Genomic DNA, 20,131 nt, shown 5'->3' with positions numbered 1-20,131 from the left:
CCAAATGTATTTTATGGATGGAGAAGGTAAGTATGTACCTTAATAAAAGCAGACGGAAGGAGATCAAAGAAATAAGTGTCACATCTCTGAAGTTTCATTACAATCTTCATGTAACTAGTTTTACAATCCTTGCAAGGTAAACTGTCAGTGAGCTTCAAGAACAGGGTTGCCCCATGAGGGGCTATGAGCCAGGAACAGAGGGCAACCTCAGCACCACATCCTCCCCAGCAAGGCTTGACACCAAGGTTAAGCAGGACAAAGGTTGGTAACACATCTCTAAACAACCCCTTTTCAGTCAAGGTGATTGAGTCAAGTTCAAAACCCACCCAGGAGTCCTGGCTGGGCACAGCCAGCCACGTCTGGACACAGGACAATCTACAACAGCATGCACCAATGGCCCAGTCAGGAAAAGCAGCAAGTTGGGATGCCAGAGATGGGCACAGACCTACCTACAGCTTGGCTCAGGCAATGCTTGGGTGCCTGACATGAACTTAAAGGGGGTTTGTGGGCCCATGGGCACAGGATGCACTGCTGGGGTCACCAGTGAGTCTGGCCAGGGTAGCTAAAGCCTTCTGTTAGACATAGCCACACAACAAGGAGGAGTCCATTGCCTTCTATAACATATCTTGTGTTCATTATTCCTAGTTTTAATAGCAATCATCTTTGTGTTAGAGTAGGATGACTCCTATAAGTCCTGTTTTTCAAGCAGACACTTCTGGAGTAATCATATTCCTTCTCCATTAACTGTAGTCTTTAGTCACTGCCCTGCATATTGCCATTTTTAAATATTAAAGGGCTTGGAGTTTCTTTTGCAATAAAGAAACCCATATGCTCAAATATATTTATTCATACTTACATCTAAAAGTCTGTAAACAAAAGTTAAGTCAGTAAATTCTTCATTGCATGGCAGCACTACTTCTTTCCTTGTGAAATTCAGAACTGTTTGAGATCTCAGCAGAGCTTTGGAAAACTCTGAGCAGAAGTTTAGCTGACATGATCCCTGCACCGACTCAAGATATTTTTTTTTGAAAGTTTTAATCAAGGAAAAAACCTTGTCCCAGCTTCTCTTACCGCTAAGTTCTGCTGAACTGACCACAATGCTGCTGACAGATCTTATCTCAAGTTAGGAGGATTGGTTACATGCTTTAGTGACCTATTCTCTCTTTTTCAAAAGAAACTTGGTTATATTTAAGGAAATGTCATCTGACATCTGCTTCTGACAGACACATAGTGTGACTTTGCAATTTTGCTGCTTCTCACAAGTCAGCAGACCAAAAGATTGGTGGGGCTGATAATGCAATAGCAAGTGCTAGAGATCTTCTTTGCAGCAGTTCTGCCTTTACGGAATAATCATGTTCAGACAAGGCCTCACCGACTAAGGAAAAGAAAACAAACTGCAAAATGCAAGAACAAAGCAAGCACTATTAAAAAAAAGAAAATGACAAAAATAACTGATACTTTCCTGCATCACCTCCACCAATCCAACAGGGAATACACTGCTAAAAATCTGAAACAAGTTTTACTAAAGCAGCCCTGAGGATGTGAAAAGAAAATAGTTAAATAGCTAAGCAAACTGTGCTGATATGCAGTTATTTAAGTGCTGTGCTGGCATACTGTGTGCCTCAAACAGCCAAAGGATTCTAATGGGTATCTTTAATCAGGAATATGATAGTTAAATTAGTAAAGGTTTTTTGTATGCTACTCTAATGGTTTTTAGTCCGATTTGCTGTCTGGTCCTTCTCCTCTCCTGCTGCCTTCCTCTGCATATTTCATATTTTAAATTTTTGAGCAGTATGTGCCAATAGCCACAAGAAAAAAAAAAAAAGAAGAAGACAATGTATTTGTTAACATTTTTACATATATAACTAGCACCAAGTCAGAGCACCACTGTCTGGCTGATGTTTCAAATAATCCCTTTCTTGCTAGTAAGTCTCTAAAGACTTTATTTTACTAATACAGAGATCTGAATATTTTATGCTGTTTGACTAAGATGCCATTTCAAGTCAGAATTTTAAATACAACCAGAGAAGCTGTCTGATGCCCAAGCACTGTGCTCTGTACATGGATGTTGTAGGCATGCGAGGGCTGTTTCTGTATGCTATGAGAAATACAGCTCAAGTCGCTTATCATAGAAACAGTGACGGAAAACAACAATATCACTGAGAAATCTGGTTATCCTTCTTCTACTTAAAAAAATTCTTGCTGTGTTTTTTCCTGTTTTAAGAATATTTGCTGTGCACTAGCAGCAATGTGTGCATGCTAGTATGTACTTTGTAACAAGAGAACTTTGGAATCTAGTTCTGGCGTTCCTACATTTTTAGTGACACCTAGCCCTGGTCAAAGAGGCCAAACAGTGCTATCAACATGAGAGAGGTTTCTGTTTTACCTGTCATTTACATCTTGAAACACCAGATGGCTAGTATTTTCACTGGGTTTGTCAATATTGAAATTATAATGTTCTCTTCTTGTGCAAAAACCAGTATTACTGCACCTCCATTATTCTACCAGCAGAAGCTGAGTTTTCAGCTCCTTAATTCTAATTTGCATGTCACATTCTGAAATTTCTCTTGAGACCTTTACAGCAAAGCACAGGACTCTGCCTGTAACGTGGGAATTTTAGTTTGCTGCCTCAGCAAGAGGAATATTACTTTGAAATTTACTTCTTAGTGGGAGTAGAAGAAAGAAGGAATGAAATCTCAATATTTCAAGGACTACATAAAAGTCTCACATGTCACCTGATTCAAGACAAGACTTCTTTTAAATACAGCATTTCTTCAGATTTTGAATATCAATGGCATACCCACTTTTCCCATGCTTACACAAAGCTAAATCCTGAGGTGTGCTGAGTTGTCACAAGGATCTACGTTCAACAGCAGCTCCAAAACTGTTGCAGGACTGGATCTATAAACCTAATTTTTCTACTGACTTCAGTTATCAATGTCCTGTGCTTGCTTACAAACTTTGCAAGTTGGTAAATTCTTCCAGCTGATAAAGCAAGGTTGCAAGAGCAGTTTTGCCTGTATGCTTTCTTATAAGCTCTCAGATGTCCTTTAGAGGAAATTAAACAAAAAAAAAAAAATTTGCAAATCAATCCATTAAAAATAATTTGTAATTGGTGAGTCACTGAGGTTCTGCTTTTTTAATGTCAACAGAGATTAACTAGAATTCTATTTGTACAAGGTTTCAAAATGGATACTCTATCAAAGAATAAAACATGCCCTTTTGAAATGTGTTGCCTGAGTAAAGCTGAAGGAAGATCATTGTATACTGTGATTGAAGGGTTAAAGTTTTACCCCATTTAATACTGGGGAATGCTTGTGAATTATGTGCATTCCAAATGGAGGCAACACAGGAATGACAGTGATTTTCATTCTGGGCATTATGATTTTTAACCTTTAGGCAATCTTGTTCATCCTTTCCAAGTAACAATACATACCGGCTGATGAACTGATTTTGGGAAAAAATCATAAAATGGTGAGAAAACACATACCTGCAATGGAACAGCCTACTCAAGAAGTGAACACATCGAATTCGCCCTTCTGCTTATTTAGTACCTAACCAAATGTAAATTTCACTGGATACTTCCTAGGTCTTATACTGGAAAGGACAGTGAACACCAGTCCTTGCTCATATCACTGAGTTTGACAGATTTTCCAATGTTTCCCCCTCATCTCTTCATTCTGTGTCTCCCATTCAAACAGATCTGAACTCACATAAGCATGAAGGGTTCCTCCTCTCTGATTGATCAACATATATACAGGTCTTCTCTCACATATGTCAAAGGTACATTCACCTTTGCAGTTCTTTTCACGTCATGTACAATATTTTTTCACATTTCTTTTCAATGAATTTAACCCTTTGTCATATCCTACTCAGCAGCCTGCAGTTCTGATGCCTTTAATCATTTCTTTTTGCCCTTGTTGACATCAAAAGGTGAAAACAGCCCACTATGTTCATGTGACAAGACCACTTTGAGCTTACTGACAAAATAATGTTCTTATTACTATCAGTAAAGTAATATTGAGCTGGCATTTGTCAGGGCAAAACATCAGTGACTAAAAAAGTGTTTAAAAGCTGATATTAGCAGTGCATTAGAAGTATGTTTCAGTGATTTTTAACTTATAAATATGAACCTCTTATCAGTACAGTATGTCACACAAAAAAGTGCAGCTAAACAGTTGAATCTATTTACATACTACGGAAGCCAATGTGAGTTGCCAAGGCACTCAAAGCACCTGCTTGCTAAATGAGTCATCTGACTAAACATCTTCCTGCCTGCATCTACATATCCATCTACATTTCCATCACAGAGATAATTTCAACATAGTGAGGGTTGGTCAAAATTTTTCCCTGTCCTAAATAAGTAAAAGAGAAAAATAACACTTAATATGGCAGTATAGTATTCTTAATAAAATCTGGTAGATACTCTTAATAAGACTGTAATCCAGTCACTCCAAGACTTGCATTCCCCAGGATTATTTGAGAACAACTGGGGCTATGTTTCATTGTATGATGCCTAAAGAGATGAATAATGGGAAGTTTTCTGCATGTTCTTATTTATTTACTATAACGAAGTAATAAGCGAAGTCATAAATAAATAAGCCAAGTCAGCAGTATCCACACTGAAAAAATGGCATCCAATGATAAATTAACAGTTTTCAAAACTAGTAAGCTTTGGTGTACAGAATTGTATTTTCTTCTTCCAGCATGTCAGCCAGTTTGCTTCCCACTTCATATTTTTGTGGGTATGGTCTACAAAAGCTGAAATGCTCCTCTTTTTTTTATTATTTAATAAAAAACGAGAGCTTTGATTACAATTAGGAAAATATCTATTTAACTCTGTCAAGGAACTGCTAAAAGGTTGGCATGATTCAGTGACTGAAAAAACGTGATTACTGCAGTATAGCCTAAAAGCAGAAGTTCATGTAGCACTTCTCCTTTCGCTTCGCTGTTTGATGCAAATTTAAATCTACTGAAGAACAAGCTCTAGAGCTCCACACAGTGTTGACTTGCCAACATCACACCTCTGAACAGGCTACAGAATACCTAAAAATTTTTCTAAATGTGGATAAAGTCAACCAACTTTCTATAATTTTTCAAGTGCATTCTTATTTAATGGTTTTATTCTTAAGCTAGGTTATTGAATATTTGTCAGGTCTATCTAAGAATATAACTAACAGCATTCACATTTTCTGTGTGTATTTTCAGCTAGTCCTGATGTCACATCTTTTGCTACTTCAGATCTCCAGTTTCTGCTGAAGTATGAGCTTCTGCTTGACACAAGCTTCCAATCTGTCTCCTTAAATAATTTACACACTTAGGTGTGGTGATGCACACATTCTTAGTAAGGTTTTAGCAACAAAGACTTTGATGATATCCTAGAGACCACAAAGATGTCCCTGCACAGTCTCAGACTAGAAGACAGAACTCTTGGCTTGTTACTGTCCTCATTGTTCTGAGCCTCCTAATTAGAAAACATATTTGCGTAATGTGCAGGGCAGAGTCAGGAATGAGAGCAATTTACTAATAAATACAGTAATGAAAAGGCTCTATTTTATGTGATGATATTTTTGCACTGAAAGGGTTACTATTTAATCAATGATGATTTGGAACGAGCAATCAATTTTTATGCAATTTACCAAGACAGGAATTATTTCCAATTTCTGTCCTGCAACTGGAAAGTACTTTAAGCCACAATACATAGATTATTAACAAATAGGTAAAAAAAGAATTGTATATAATTTCTTTTACATTGGACTTCTACAGGAAACAGCTCAAAATATGGTGCCTTCTGCGACACTGTCAATTTCCATTGTATTCACAGCTGTATTCTAGGGAAGTTTGGACAGTTCTATTTCAGTATCAACTTAGCTGAAAGGGACAAAAGACCTTTAAAAAAAAGTTGATTTTTTTTCAGTGTAATCATTGTTCACAAAGAACTAAAAGCTGAATTGATCACTTTTTTTTTTTTTTAAACAGCCAGGTCAGTACAGACAGAAATAAGCTTGTAGGGGAAAGGCAGAGGGGAGTTGGAATTCCTGTTGCTCAGAACTCTATATGGTTGTAACACAAAAACTAATAAGAAACCAGGCTCTTGAAACAAGCATGTAATTTGTGTGCCATTTCATGAATCACTTACAGCACTCTGTGTATTTTTCCATGCAGCTTGGGAATAAAATTCCAAAGTTCAGCTGATGCTCAGCTAGGAAAATATTTAAAAAGAACCTGCTCAACCACTACAAACACATAATCAAGACAGAGTGGAGCTACTACATCTCTCTCTAACCACCAAGAAAAAAGCCTGCAGAAGGCATTGCTAAACACTGGCATCTTAACATACTTTTAGAGATTATTTAATAGACATCTCAGACCAAATAAGTGCCTACAACGAGGAGACATAGAAGACAAGGTTAAGATCCACAAAGATTATATAAGAAAATCCCAGTGTTTTCTTTCTTGTTTTCACTTGTTCCTTATATCTCCTCAAGAGGAAATCTGTGGATGTGTTTTACATCCTGTCACCTGAAAGTCAGGGCCCTGCCTCTTGGATATAGACTGTGATCCAAGCTGCAAAGGATGTTCAACAGACCGGCAGATCAGACTCCTGCCTCCAGCATCTGTTGTCCTTTACTGTTCACCTTCAGACCAAAAACATTCAAATTCATCAGCAGAGTTGAGGCATGATCTATTACAGGTATTACACATGCGTCACAGATAACATGTATGGCTATATTATGTATAGCAATATAATTCAAATGCACTTCCTTTGAATTTCAGATTATACAGATTATACAATAAAGCAGATGTTCACAAAATTTCAGAAACACCTAGTAAAAATAGTAATTTAAACGTATAATACATGGCAAGTCTAGGCCATCCTATCTACCAACGCTTCCATATGCAAGAGCTACTACCTCTCCAACTCTTTTGTCTGCTACTCCCATATCGATCTAACACACTCTAACCCTACTGTGCAGCCTGTAGTTCATGTAGGTGGTGTTACCTGGTAAAAACACGCAGTTATCACCCCAAAAAAGTTTCATTAATTTCCTTCTACACACAGCAGCTTGAATGGTTCTTCGGCCAGTTTATTTACAGTGAATATAAAATGTCTTTCCGGCACTGGTTCATAGTGAAAATTATGTTAGTAAATGCACACCCGAGTCAGTTAGCTCCTTCTACAATCCCTTTTTCCTCTTGCAAAGTCATATATAGTTTATATACAGACTCTTTATTGAGCAGCAGTGACCTAATGCAATTAAATGACCTGCAGTTCATTACGTCGGTGCTTTGCACAGGAGGCAGCAGTGTGTTCCACAATCTGAAAGAATTTAATTATTTTCTAAAGCTGAGATTTCAAAAATGATCTGCGATTCTGGATGTTTCATCTTCCAAGCATCAAATATTAAAGGAACGCAGTTCAGAAACCACAATGGCTTTTGGCAAAGTAATTGTGTACACAAAGCAAATACTTCAGTGGTAAGCTATTCACGAAACCAAGAGCATATTCACCAGTCACTGAAACCCAGATAATAAAGTCTGAAAGAACAGACTGTATTTCTAGGGATATTTTTACTGATGCAGAAGACTTTTTTTTTTTTTTAAATACCCTCCACTGAACTTACAGCAGTTATGAAAACCAAACTGAATTCCTCAGGGCTAAATAATCTGAAGAACCCAGATTTTCTGCAAATATTGTGCTAGGTATGTTAAATCTGATAGACCATGGTTTTGGCATTCAAAAACTTTGAAATACTTGTCTCCCTTTTTGTCTGGCTTTATATATTGGTATGGTTGTTAATGCATGGACCAAGCTCTGTCATGATTTCCTATTCTATTTTCTCAGAGATAAGTAAACAAAAGAAAGTATTTTGAGCCCAAATTTATTTGATTTCTAACCTAACTAAATCACAACCATAACTTTACCCACTCTAAAATTCACTAGTAAGCTTGAAAATTTTAGCTTTGGGCTCTTGAATGCTTGGTGAAAGCCACTTTTCAATACTATATACATTTAAGAAATTTAGAATACAACTTTGTCAGTTGTTTGGTTTATCCACTGCAAAAAAAAAAACCCAAACCAAAACATTGCTGCAACACACTGCTGAAAAACTCAGGAAAGTGGGTTCTAGTGCTACTGTTTTATACTGCTGGTGACATAAATTGTTCAGTCAAAAACTGAAATGGTACTGTGTGATGTGTACAAAATACACTATAAAATGGATGGCAGCATATTACATATAATCAGAGAATGATCTCAAACCAATCACTATTAATTGCATTACTTTATAAATTATCAAAAGGTAAATAAATTTGTGACCATTTGTGAGTGACTGCTAGAAAAATCAGCTAGAATTTCTCTAATTGATTTTATTAGTTGCACTTCCTCAGCTCAAAATTAGCTTTTTACTGTATTTAAATGTAGCTGGATATAGTAAACAACTTTGAAAAATTGTCAGAAAGTAAATCTAAACATTAGGATTAAGAACTGTACTGTATTCTGCACCAGAATTATAGGTTTTTGTCCCAGTACTTCAGGTCATCCACTGTACCTAAGCACAAATTACTACTCAATTGCTGCATTGAGTAGTAACAATATAATAAACTTCTTCCCCTTCTTCCAAGCAGTCTCTTCACAGGAATACTCCTTCCAGCTCTCTCAGCTGATTTCAGAAATTGTCTGAAATAATCACAGTGACTTTCCTCTTTACTAATTGCTACTGACTAGCCTTAGCATCTAACCCACTGTTTGTTTGCTTTTCTTCCTTTTACTTTTAAACTATGCAAGATTTTCTTGTGGTGTTACAAGAAATCACTTCCCTTTTACTGGGTTGGTTTTGGAGTGTTGGGTTTTTTTTAAATTTCTGATATTATTATTATTATACTTTAGATTTCATCTTTAAGGGTGATAACAACCATTACAACTCACCCTCTGAGAACACCTCTGTGGATGGTCTGTGGGAAAATGGTTTGAATATTTGTCCTACCTCATCCGGTTCATCTGGAACTGTTTTCAATGTAAATGTCCATTTAGTGGATCAGTGGATGACTAACAACATGGGCAGTCTAAACAACAGGTTAATCTATGGCAATCTTCACATTCCATCAGCAGAAATCTGCAAGGTAAAAGACTCGTTTGTTCCACAACCAGTTTAAGTGAAGATGACTAAATGAAGACATTTTTATGTACATAACACAGATGCTCACTCATTGTCACACACTTACTGTGTTTTATATGACACAATGCCTGCATGTGTAAGCAGCATGGCAAAAACTTTATGACACTGACTCTGATGGTGCCTCAGTCTTTCTGAGTTTTCTTCTTTTACTCTGACCTATATTGCTAGCAGTGACAAAAGCAGGGGGAGGAGTAATTGTTCTTTTTAAATTTAACATGCAGGAACTAATACTGTTACTGCTCATGCAAGAGCTGCAGACACATTAGGTGAGAGCTAGCTGCACAATCTAAGGGACAGCTCAGGGGAACACCTGCACATCTTAACAGAAGCAACTACACAGAACAGCTATCCTCATCCAACATTTTTATTCCAGACCTGCTTTGTCACCAGCAGTATCTCCTCCTTCCTTTCACTAGCCTGCTAATATCCAAACTAATGACATTTCAATGTCCCTGCATGTTCCCACAGCTCTGAATGAGCTCTTCCTTGCCAGGACACAACCATCTCAGGAGTGTGGTTTCCAAAACCACATGACTGTCACTAAATAGGCAGCTGCAATCAAGACTTATTTTCAACTTGGTGAAGTTGATGACAACTGACAAGCTGACCTTTGTGTGTAAGGGGCTTTCACAATTCTCTTGAGCTTTGTTATCCTATTGTTGCCACTATCTCCTGTAATTGTGCCTTGGCATCCACTGCCAGAGCTGTACAAGAAACTCTCTGAGCTTGGCCCACTGCACACATTTAATTTCCACACAACTTTCGCATCCTTGAGTATTATGAGTTACACTCCCATTCTGCAACACTCAGAAATGCTTTTCTAGCCAACTACAAACAGACTATCATTAGAAAAAGTTGATCACTGCTGTTTTACCATCCTAGGCATCTACATTTGTTTTTGATTCAGTCTACAAAAAAGTACCAAAACCATTACATACTTTGGATCACAATTGTATTATTGGTGTGAGGATTTCAGTAGTCACACTTTTAACAACATACAGCAATCTTCATTATTTCTAACTTCAAATATGTTTCTCGTGTCTCTCCACAGAGAAAAGAACAGTAGCAGCAATCCAAAAATTGCAAAGGCTTCAGTCTCAACTTTTCCCAAAAACCTGTAGTTTTTGTACAGTCACCACAAAATCCTACCATGTAGTGGCTATTAAAAGCAGTAGCTGCTTTCTTCATTAATGCTGGTCTTGGTACACAGCCTGAGCAGCACGATCTGAAGTATGTTTGCTTCTTACACAGCCATCTTAGGATGCTGCAGCATTAACTAAGGAAGCTACAAACAAGGAACATGCAGGTCTCTTACTAACTGCTTAATGGAATTTCTTTGACAAATCTCTCCTTACTTTCAAGTAAAATGAACTTGGCTCTAAATGCAAGTAATCCAGAAGGATGATTCTATAGTTGGAACTATTCTTCAGTGTGTATTTTGTACCATTTATTTCATAACCTGAGGAACAGGAGAGACAGTAAAATGAGATGATGCCACACTCCTAACATAACTTCTATTTCCTAATTTAAAAGGCTAGCAGTCAAAAACACAGATCGAAAAGATTCAGAGAAAAGACTAAAGCAAGGAGGCTATTTGTAGCATAAAGCACTGGTTTGCATATATTTGAGAGTGCTAAATTTGATTTTAAGGCATTTCCAACTAGCCCAGTTAAAAGCCAAAGGTATGAAACATCTGGGTATTTTGTTCCATTATTACTATTTTTTTCCAAGTTATATTATGGCTTTGTTAGGATTCTAATATATGTGTCCTCTTAACTCCCTTCTCTTTTTGTGCTTGTGTTCAGATGAAAATACTTCAGCTGGAAAATGGTATTCAGATGGTAACAAAAATTCATATGGTAGTGTAACCAGAAAGCTGCAGGGAGAGGGAAGGCCCTAGGTGTGCAGATAACCTATGTTCTTTGAAGAGCACTGGGAAATTTGTGCAGTAAGACTAGCTACCAGACAGCTCAGTCCAGACAAACTCCTCTAACAGGCAGTGCCAGGGGACTGGTTCATAAAACTCTTCTGATTATTTCTACCCATAGCCATTTCTTACCAACAGAGGCACTGCCCCTGCAATGGCAAAGAGATCTTACCTTTAGTTCTCTTCTATTCCCTTTTATTTTCCAGTTATAGAAAAAGACTAACAAGCCTCATTTACTACCTCTAAAGCTACAGCTCCCTAGTTTCCATTCTTCATACCCCATGCTCCTGCTCTCTCCACAGTGTGTGAATAAAACCATCTGTGCAATGATGGAAACAAGATTAACAAACAGGTCTCGGGTAAAAATAACACAGTGTGGATGTTCAGTCCAACAAATCAGCTGACAGAGAAGTTTGTGGTAGCACCTGTCAGAAGCCTGAAGCCAAACCCAAGATGCAGCACACTCAGTGTGTGAGCAACTGTGCCCTGCGCTCATCCTTGTCCCCAAAACCACCTCAGAGGCAACGTTCACACCGGACACTCGCAAGGCTGTCCCAGATGGATTTCATCACAGAACCATAGAACGGCTAGGTAGGAAACAACTTCAAAGGTCATCTAGTTCCTAGCCCCCTGCCACGAGGCCAGGTCGCTCAGACCCCCATACAGCCTGGCCTTGAACGCTTCCAGGGACGGAGCATCCACAGCCTCGCGGGGCAACCTGCGCCAGAGCCTCATCACCCTCACAGCAAATAACTTCCTCCCCAGGTCTACGCCAAAGCCACTCTCTTTAAGTTTGAACACACTTCTCCTTATCCTGCCACCCCTGGCTCCGGCTCTCTGCCCCCTCCCTTCCCGGCCCGCACTCGCGCGCAGCCCCTCAGCCCCAGCGCCAGTCACGCCTTTTCCGCCCGGAGCGGTGACGCGGCCGCTCCATGACGTCACTTCCGCTTGCTCGGGCCCTCCCCGGGCCCGCCCCCCGCGCCGCCACCGCCCCTCGGGGCCTCGGACACCGGAGCGAGGGGAGGGGGAGGAGGGAGAGGAGGGGGAGAAGAAGAAGGAGAAGAAGCAGGGGTAGAAAGAAGAGGAGGAGGAAAAGGAAAAGCAAGGGAACGAGAGGACGGAGGGGGAGGAGCGGAAGAAAGAGGAGGAGCGGAAGAAGGAGGAGGAGGAAGAGGAGCGGAAGCGGAAGGGGGAGGAGATGGCGGCGGGGGCCTCGGCGACGGCGACGACACCGATCCGGAGCGCGGGTGGGCGAGACACCCCCGGGAGGGTGGAGCCGCCGCTGCCGCCGCCGCAGCGACCCGGCGCCTGCTCGGAGCAGTGACTGCCCGGCCGCGTCCCCCTCGCCGCCGCGTCCCGCAGGCCGCCCGGCCCTTGCCCAGCCCGCGTCCGCCTCCGGCCCCGGCGGCTGCGGCGCTCTCTCGTCCCCGCGCCGGGGCGGTCTCACCCCCCGTCCCCAGTGGTGCTGAGCCCAGGGGTCCCATCGGTGTGCCGGTGATTATGCGTGGCTTGCCGCGGACGCTGTATCTGTCCTCCCGCTGATGCCCCCGCTGATCCCCCGCCTAGGCTAGAGCAGGCTGAGCGCCAGCTCCTCTGGAAATCTTCAGCCATGTATTTCCTCAGCGGCTGGCCCAAGAGGCTCTTGTGTCCTCTGGAGTCCCTGGAGCGACCGCTTCACATCCAGACGGATCCCCAGAGAGCTTTCTTCGCCGTTTTGTTCCCATCGCAGCTAAGCATCTGGTACTGCAGAGTAAGTATCCATCGTTTTATAAGCTCTCGGACGCTGCTCTACCAGCTGAAAAGACCTGTCGTCTGCTAATTTTTTTTCTTCCAGAAACGGTTGTAAGATTTGGTGCTAACTTCACAGGATATTCATAGGTATTTGTGAAGCTGAGGGGTTATCCACGGTGTTTAGTGATAGCAGTATAGTCTTAAGAAAATATGCAACGCCAGTCTGGTTACAGTTAACACTGGTTTCTGCTAAAAAATAAGACTTCCAAGCAACTTTTCTTTTTGAGACTGTACATTCAGCTTGTACTTAATATAAAGAGTGTTTGTAGCAGTGTAGGGTTTTTTGCCTATATGTTTCATGTCTTTCACCTTTGTGTTTTCTGTGTTTTATATAAACGAACATATGAATGTAGAACATATGAAACATTCTTTGTAAAACATGGAACAAACGCTATCATTACCCAGAATGTTGTAGCATTGAAGTTCACTAAGTTTTCTTTTTATGGAAAGTTTAAAAGTTTTGTGGCTCTAAAAGCAGACTTGTCATGGCTTTTCCGTGGAAGGTGCTGGTTTAGCTAAATGTAGTTTGAAACTGTGTGAATAATTGATATTAAGCACCTTGCTTTTAATTCACATTGTATTAGTTTGGTAGCAAAGTGCTTATTTGTCAGTTTGATTTGATGTAGTCAATGAAAACTGTGATACTGATTTTAAATTTTGATGCTGGATCCTTTTAAATACTGCCTAGATTAGACCCTAAATCTGTCTGTAAATATCTCTAGATCCAGGTGGTTTATAGAGTTCATCTCAGATTACCAGAGAAAACCAACAGTCCAGTTTTAGAAAGCTGATACTGAAAGATGTCAAATGACAGTCATAGCCTTAAAATCTTGTTTTAAGTTATGCAGCAATTTCATCACGTTATGTTTTATTGCGCTCAGTGAGACGGTTCAGTAGTTCCTGGCTGGTGTGCTCATGCTGTTTTTTGACCCTAGACAGGTATCCAGCTAGCACATGATCAACCCATAACTTTGCTGTGTGACCATCGTCATCTGGCCTCTGTTTTCTTGGGTTTGTGGCACACAGTGTATGTAAAGTGTATGCTTCTTAGTTTTTGCCTGTAGTTGTTGAACCTGTAGTTGTAGTCTGTCAGCACAGCAGAACTGATCTTTTTTTGTGGAAAGACGTAGAAAACAACGGGCACATGGAATGCTTCACAAGATGTGCCCTGTTGTCTAGAATGTCGTTTACTTCATGGTCTGTTTTCGAGGACGAGGTTCATTAGCTTGCATGCTTAGACTTGTTTTGAAATGTTAAACATTGTAAGACTTGCTACAAACAGCACTAGAAGAATTCACTTGGTGCAGAGGAGTTGACTAAACTTACAGGTCATTAATATTTTTTAAATAGATTTTGATTCTGTTTGTAATGGGTGCTTTTGAGGAAGGTGCTGACAGGCACCAGCCTTACCCGCTGACTGATCCTAAACTGAAAAACGTGTTACAGTCTCAAGGCCTCTGTGGAAAACTGTCTGTTATCAGAAACCTGGAAGAATAAATGTTTTGGTCAAGGTCATTTTAAAAGAGAATTTCTTGCATTATTTTTAGCTGTGGTCCTGAATGTGGTTTGTTGGGCTTTTTCCCCCCAGGCTTTTCTTTTTTTGAATTTAATTATTGCATTCTAGAAGATGTTTTCATTGGTCAGAAGTACAGTTTTTGGAACAAGGATAAATTCTGCCAGGTTGCACTAACTTGATTTCTTGTGACAGAAAAGCCTTCTGGCTGGTGTTCTTGTTTAGACTTGTTACTATCTCAGCTATGTATCAAAGGTTTCATTTAAGGATGAGGTGATGAGACTGGGAAAGTTCTGTTTTGAAATTTTCAGAAACAGAGCTCTTTGAAGCGCTTTCAGGTGTGTGAGTTTACATTCAGTATGTGTCTTTTTAAGGTGACATAGTCATGTTTAAAACTCCTTTTCACATACTGTGCACTAAGAACTAGTGGAACTAAGGAAAGTTGATCCCAAAGTGTGGATTGTTTCCTGTTTTGGAATCATTTGGAATCATTGTAGGTATTAAGACTCAAAACAGGGTAACTGGTGTTGAAAAAACACAGATGGAATTCTGCTAGTGTTTTTGAACCAAAAAGTTCTTGACTTTTTACACGTTAGGAGAGATTGGGTTGTAGACAGAGAAGACCACTCAGGTGAATGATTTTGATCGTGCACCAGTATTGGTGAAAGGTTGTTGAGCACAGCCCCCAGATATGTTGACATTTCCTTATGAGTTATATGCATGTGCTACTGTACTGGTATACACACTATCAAGCATACACGATGTAGTTTGTGTACAGACTACATTGTGTATGCTTGATAATGTGTATGCCAGTACAGTAGCACATGCATACAATTTTTTGTCTGTTTACAAGGGAGCTATATTGGTCACCTAGTCCAACTGCCTGACCAATTCTGGGCTACCAGAAGTTAAATCATGTTATTGAGAACATTATTCAAATGCTCTTATTCACTAGTCGGCTCTGGGCATCAACCATGTCTCTTGGATGCCTCTTTCAGATTTTGAAAAGAAAAAAGAAAGAATGGGGTAATACCAAAATGAACACATTTTAAAATTTTTACTTTATTTTATTTTTTAGTGGTATCAAAAAATCCTTTCTTGCTCCCCATTGGATTCTCTTAAATACACCCCACTGTGGAGACCTCTGCTCCAAACATTTCCTTTACATCAGAAGTTTTAGGTCTACTGTAGATAATACCCTGATACTTAAGGGCCATCTTAACTATTTTCATTGAAAGCATGGAAAAGCTTGTCAAACATTTTCATTCTGGTAGTTTAAGTAGTTGGATGCTTGAAATTAGAAACATCAGCAAGTTATAGAACCTTTCTGAAATGGTATAATGAGATAATTGCTGTTTGATAGATTGACTTGGGAACTGAAGATGAGGTTTCACAAGGCAGCTGTGCAGTCCTGTGTGTCATCATCTTTCCTGCTTGCACCTCGATTTTAATGGAGCTTGTGATGGACTAGTGATGTTGTTTTACAGGGCTGTTAAGCTTAATGAACAAATAGAAGCCTGTTTATTTAGTTGATGAAAGAATGAAAGGAACATTATAGTTGGCCCTTTGAAAGTGTTACTCCTTTGACAGTTGTGGCTTTAATTTTAAATTGGTTTAGTTATCTTTTGAATTCTGGAAATTCACCCATAGGGCTCTAGGTATTAAGAGACAAGGTAATGTGGCTAAGGAAGAAGGTGTCATAGATAGTGGAGTTCCCTGCCTAACCCTTGACAAGTGAGTTGTGTACAGCAAGAATAGTCTGCTGATGTAGTTGTACATATAAATATCGTTCAGCATTTCCTTTCTTTAGTGTTAACAAACTTGTGACAATGACAGGAATAAGTACTGGCCTTGAATATTTAATGAAATCTCCTGTAGGTTGTTGGACTATCTGCTATGACTCTTGTCAGTCAAAACCAGTTTTGTGAGCCCTTTCAAGCTAAGAGTAGTTTGTCCCATCTGCTCATTCAGAGGAGAATTCTTGATTACCTGTATGCTTCTCCACTTGTGATTTACATTTACTCTTGTTTTTCTTCCTTTTTGGGTTTCTTTTTTTCTAATGATCTGATTCTGAGTCTGAGCACCTAAATGAACTATAATAAGCTTTTGAGAAAGTGTGCCTGTCAGAATCCTGAATTGTCAAATAGTTGGTATTAATTTTAAGTGCTGTGTAAGTTGATGTTCAGACAGCTCTCACAGCTCTGTCAAATGTGCTCTTCAATCTCTAGCTGTTGCCATATTAGAGTTGAAGTCAATGTGTGCTTTAAATCTAAGCATACAATAGGCTAAAACAGGGCTTCTTTGGGGAGGTGATCTCTGTAACCTGGAATTTTGCCACACTATAAAGGGAGTTACTTGTGACACAGTGCATGAAGTTCATAAGATATATTAATGAATACATTAAAATTGTCTGCAGTTGTTTCTGTAGTGTTTTTTTTACTTATGAGGGCTGTTAAAAAGAAATGTTTTCACTATGCTTTCAAGTTTATGTTTTCATCTCAGAACTGTAAGCAGAATAATTTACAGAATTATTGTGTGTGGCTTTTTCTTAATAGAATTGGATGCAGCCTCTGGAGGTTTTTTGTCTAGAATTTGACTGCAGAATGGGACAACAGATGTCTTGATATAAGTGGTTGTGTTGGCTGTGTATTGTGAACGATATGATACAGATAGCATCAGTACAAGTTAAGATATCCTACCACTTCTACTGTGTTTTCTCCCTTAGTAGTTTAACCCCCAAAATGCTGATCTCTTATTTAGACCCTTTAGACACTTGTCTGAGAAGGGGATTTCTTTTTCTTTGTCAGCAACAGTAACAGTTGTGCTGTTGCTTCTATTAAAAAGATAAACTTGTTGTTACTTAAGGAAAAAAAATTGCATTGATGAATTTGTCTGATGAAATCCAAAATTGTCATGTGGTTATTTAGTAGGATTTACAGGCTTTCAGTGTCTCCTGTGTTATAAAATATATGACCCCTGAAAGTGGTGTCATAATTACATGCATGATGGGAAAATGCATTTTCAGTTATGACTTTTCAGTGTCCAGTTAGTTGCATGTAAGAGAAAACCAAAGATGTATAGAATATGCCTTTGCCTCTTGGCAGCATTTTTGAGAAGTAGGTTAACTGAAAACTTTCATTTGGGAGAGGTAGTGGTTGACAATTCTGCACTTTGTTTTTCTGAATTATTTCACAATAGCCATGAAACACATGATTGGAAGCTGTGTCTGCTCTGTTGGGTAGATCTTCCGTTGATTCTAAGCTTTGCAAATACTTTCAAAATTAAATTAAAGGAGTTATGATTTTATAATTAGCATTGCTTTTAGAAATTAATTTGTCACCTCCATTTGTCAGGTACCATTCTGTTACTGACAAAATGGCCTTTTGTGATCTACTTATACAAACTTTTCTTATTTGCACATGCTTGCTATTCTCTGTATAACCTTTCTGTTTTATTAGTTTGTAATTTTACAAAGCTTCAGGATTTAAAGCAAAGCACAGACCGTATAGTGACAAAATAAAGTGCACAGTGTCACCAGACCTTTGTTCTGTTCTGTGTTGTTGTTTTCTCCCAGCCTTATCTTTGTCACTTAGACCATAAGCTCATCTGAACAGCATTTTTGATTTTTGTATCATGCCTACAGCCTAGTGAAGTGTTAAAGCATTTGCTGTATAAAACTAAACAGAACATTGGTGTTTGTCAAAGAAATGGCTTCTTTACCCTTGGTGGGATGCATTTTTGATGCCTAGAGTAAAATGGTCGGGGAATGAGAATATTAGGTTTTAACAATTATCCGTAGTCATGCAGGTTCTTGGATTGAAGTTACATTAAGAAACCCAAACTTGTACATAAGACCATGTTGCATATGTACTGTCAGCTCATGTGTTTGCTTTTCGGACTAAGTAGTTTTCTACTGTATTTGCCAACCTACTAGTAAAATCAACAATACACACAGTTGGTCATGAACCTGCGGTCAAACCAGAGAATCTAGTTTAAGGAAACTAATTTTTTTTTGTTATTTTATATACTGTCAAATGATTGTACCTTTTTCCAGTTGGTTAATGTCAGTTTGATTTGCATTTTCATCAAATGTTGTAGAATACTTGTGTTAAGGTAAGTGAATTGGTAATTTCCCATATCTAAACTTGCTGAGAGAATTTGCTTCAGGGTTTTTATACCTTAATAGATTTTTTAATAAAAATAATGTTATACATGGCTAAGTGTTGTGACATGGGTTGTGATGCTAATACTTCGTAAGTGAGCAAGCTGCTGTATTAGGTCAGGTAGAATTAAGTTAAACAGTAACAATTAGGGATTATTTCATCATGGGTTTGGCTGTGGTGTTTTATGTTGTAGTTTTTGTAATTGTTTGCATAGATGTTGATACAGAGCTTGTATTTCATAGTGGAAAGTCCAGAGGGATTATTAATGTACAACTGACAATAAAGCACCTGTGAGTTTTTAGGTAGTTTGAATGAGGTGGCTTTGTGGATGGAGCTTTCTTGCTACCTTGCTGTTTTACTAAATAGTGCAATTAATTTCTGGTAATGCAAACCAGATTTCCTTTCATGTTCTAATCACACACCAGTAAAAAAGAGGCATGTTTAATTCTAGAAAGGCATTGTTGTGAAGCATAAAAACTTCTGAGTAAGAACTGTGGAACATGTTCTTTTCAAGTGACAGCCAAGGTAACTGACTGATGGAAGGTAATAAAGTTTAGCTATGAGAACAACAAGTTCTCTTTCTTTTCAGTACTGTTAACTAGTGTACTGGAGAGTTTGTTTACGCGTTAGTAATAGTAGTGCTATATTGTTTTTAAGGTTGCATTTCTTATTTTTCTTTTCACTATTTTTGTTATCCTGTAAACATCCACTGCCACAGTTCCTTTTGTAAATGAGTGGCAGCTTCTGTTTTGCCTGACCTTACATTCCTCCTGAGAGACAAAAGTACCATATCAAAATGCTAGATTTTCTTTGCAGCAGATTTAAAAATGCTAGATATGCTTCTTATCTATTTTGGGAAGCCTTTTTTAATGTTAAATTGCAATTATGACTTGCTTACTCACTTCTTTCTTCCTTAACAACTGAAGGTGTTTACTTGTTAAAATGAATGTTCAGTGGCTTGCTGTGCTTGGGTCAAGTAGTTAGGTTGACATATATTCCTGTTTACAGAAATATTCCTGAGCCAATATACATTTTCAGTCACTTTAGATATAATAAATGACTTCAGATGTAAAATTACTGTTTCTCATGCATAAGAAGAGCAGGATCTTGAGCTCTCCTTCTATCTTTGTTAATCCAGAGCATTCACACCTCTGTGGAAAGCTTTTAAACAGGGTTAGAGTTTTCTTCATGTCTGAATTCATGCTTTTGAGTTCTGGAATATGTGGAATTTAATAGTATTAGTGCAGTATTTTCTCATTTGACCTCTCACTAGGTAGCATTTGTGACCTATTTAATTCGAAGTGAGTCTGCTTTCTAACAAGAAGCTACTTAAACTACAGAAAGAAACAGTTTGAGTGCAAGCAATAATTTTTAACTGCTTAAGACCTCATCTGTGAGTCACAAAGCCTAAAAATAAATTTGTATAAATTCCGTAGCTGGTGTGTATATAGAACGTTCTTCCAGCTTCAAAGATGTAATAGCAGCTTTCTTGTGAATCGGTGTCACAAGAATTCTACACTATAAATACTGTAATTATATTCTGTAAGAATAGTAATAT

The 20,131-nt window shown here is 38.7% G+C and overlaps 1 protein-coding gene across 3 annotated transcripts in view; it reads left to right on the top strand.

Annotated features, from left to right (window-relative positions):
- The first annotated feature begins 12,507 nt into the window (after positions 1–12,507).
- RIC1 (RIC1 homolog, RAB6A GEF complex partner 1) overlaps positions 12,508–20,131 on the top strand; it is a 44,690-nt gene continuing 37,066 nt past the window's right edge. For all 3 annotated transcript variants that reach the window (XM_058043942.1, XM_058043941.1, XM_058043945.1), the window contains exon 1: positions 12,508–12,856. In XM_058043942.1, coding sequence (XP_057899925.1) covers positions 12,716–12,856 — 141 coding nt within the window. In that variant the 5' untranslated portion in view covers positions 12,508–12,715. The remainder of the gene's footprint in view (positions 12,857–20,131) is intronic.

This window comes from Melospiza georgiana, chromosome Z, assembly GCF_028018845.1.
Source record: "Melospiza georgiana isolate bMelGeo1 chromosome Z, bMelGeo1.pri, whole genome shotgun sequence".
In the NCBI taxonomy this organism is placed as follows: domain Eukaryota; kingdom Metazoa; phylum Chordata; class Aves; order Passeriformes; family Passerellidae; genus Melospiza; species Melospiza georgiana.
This window is presented reverse-complemented; position numbering and strand designations above follow the sequence as displayed.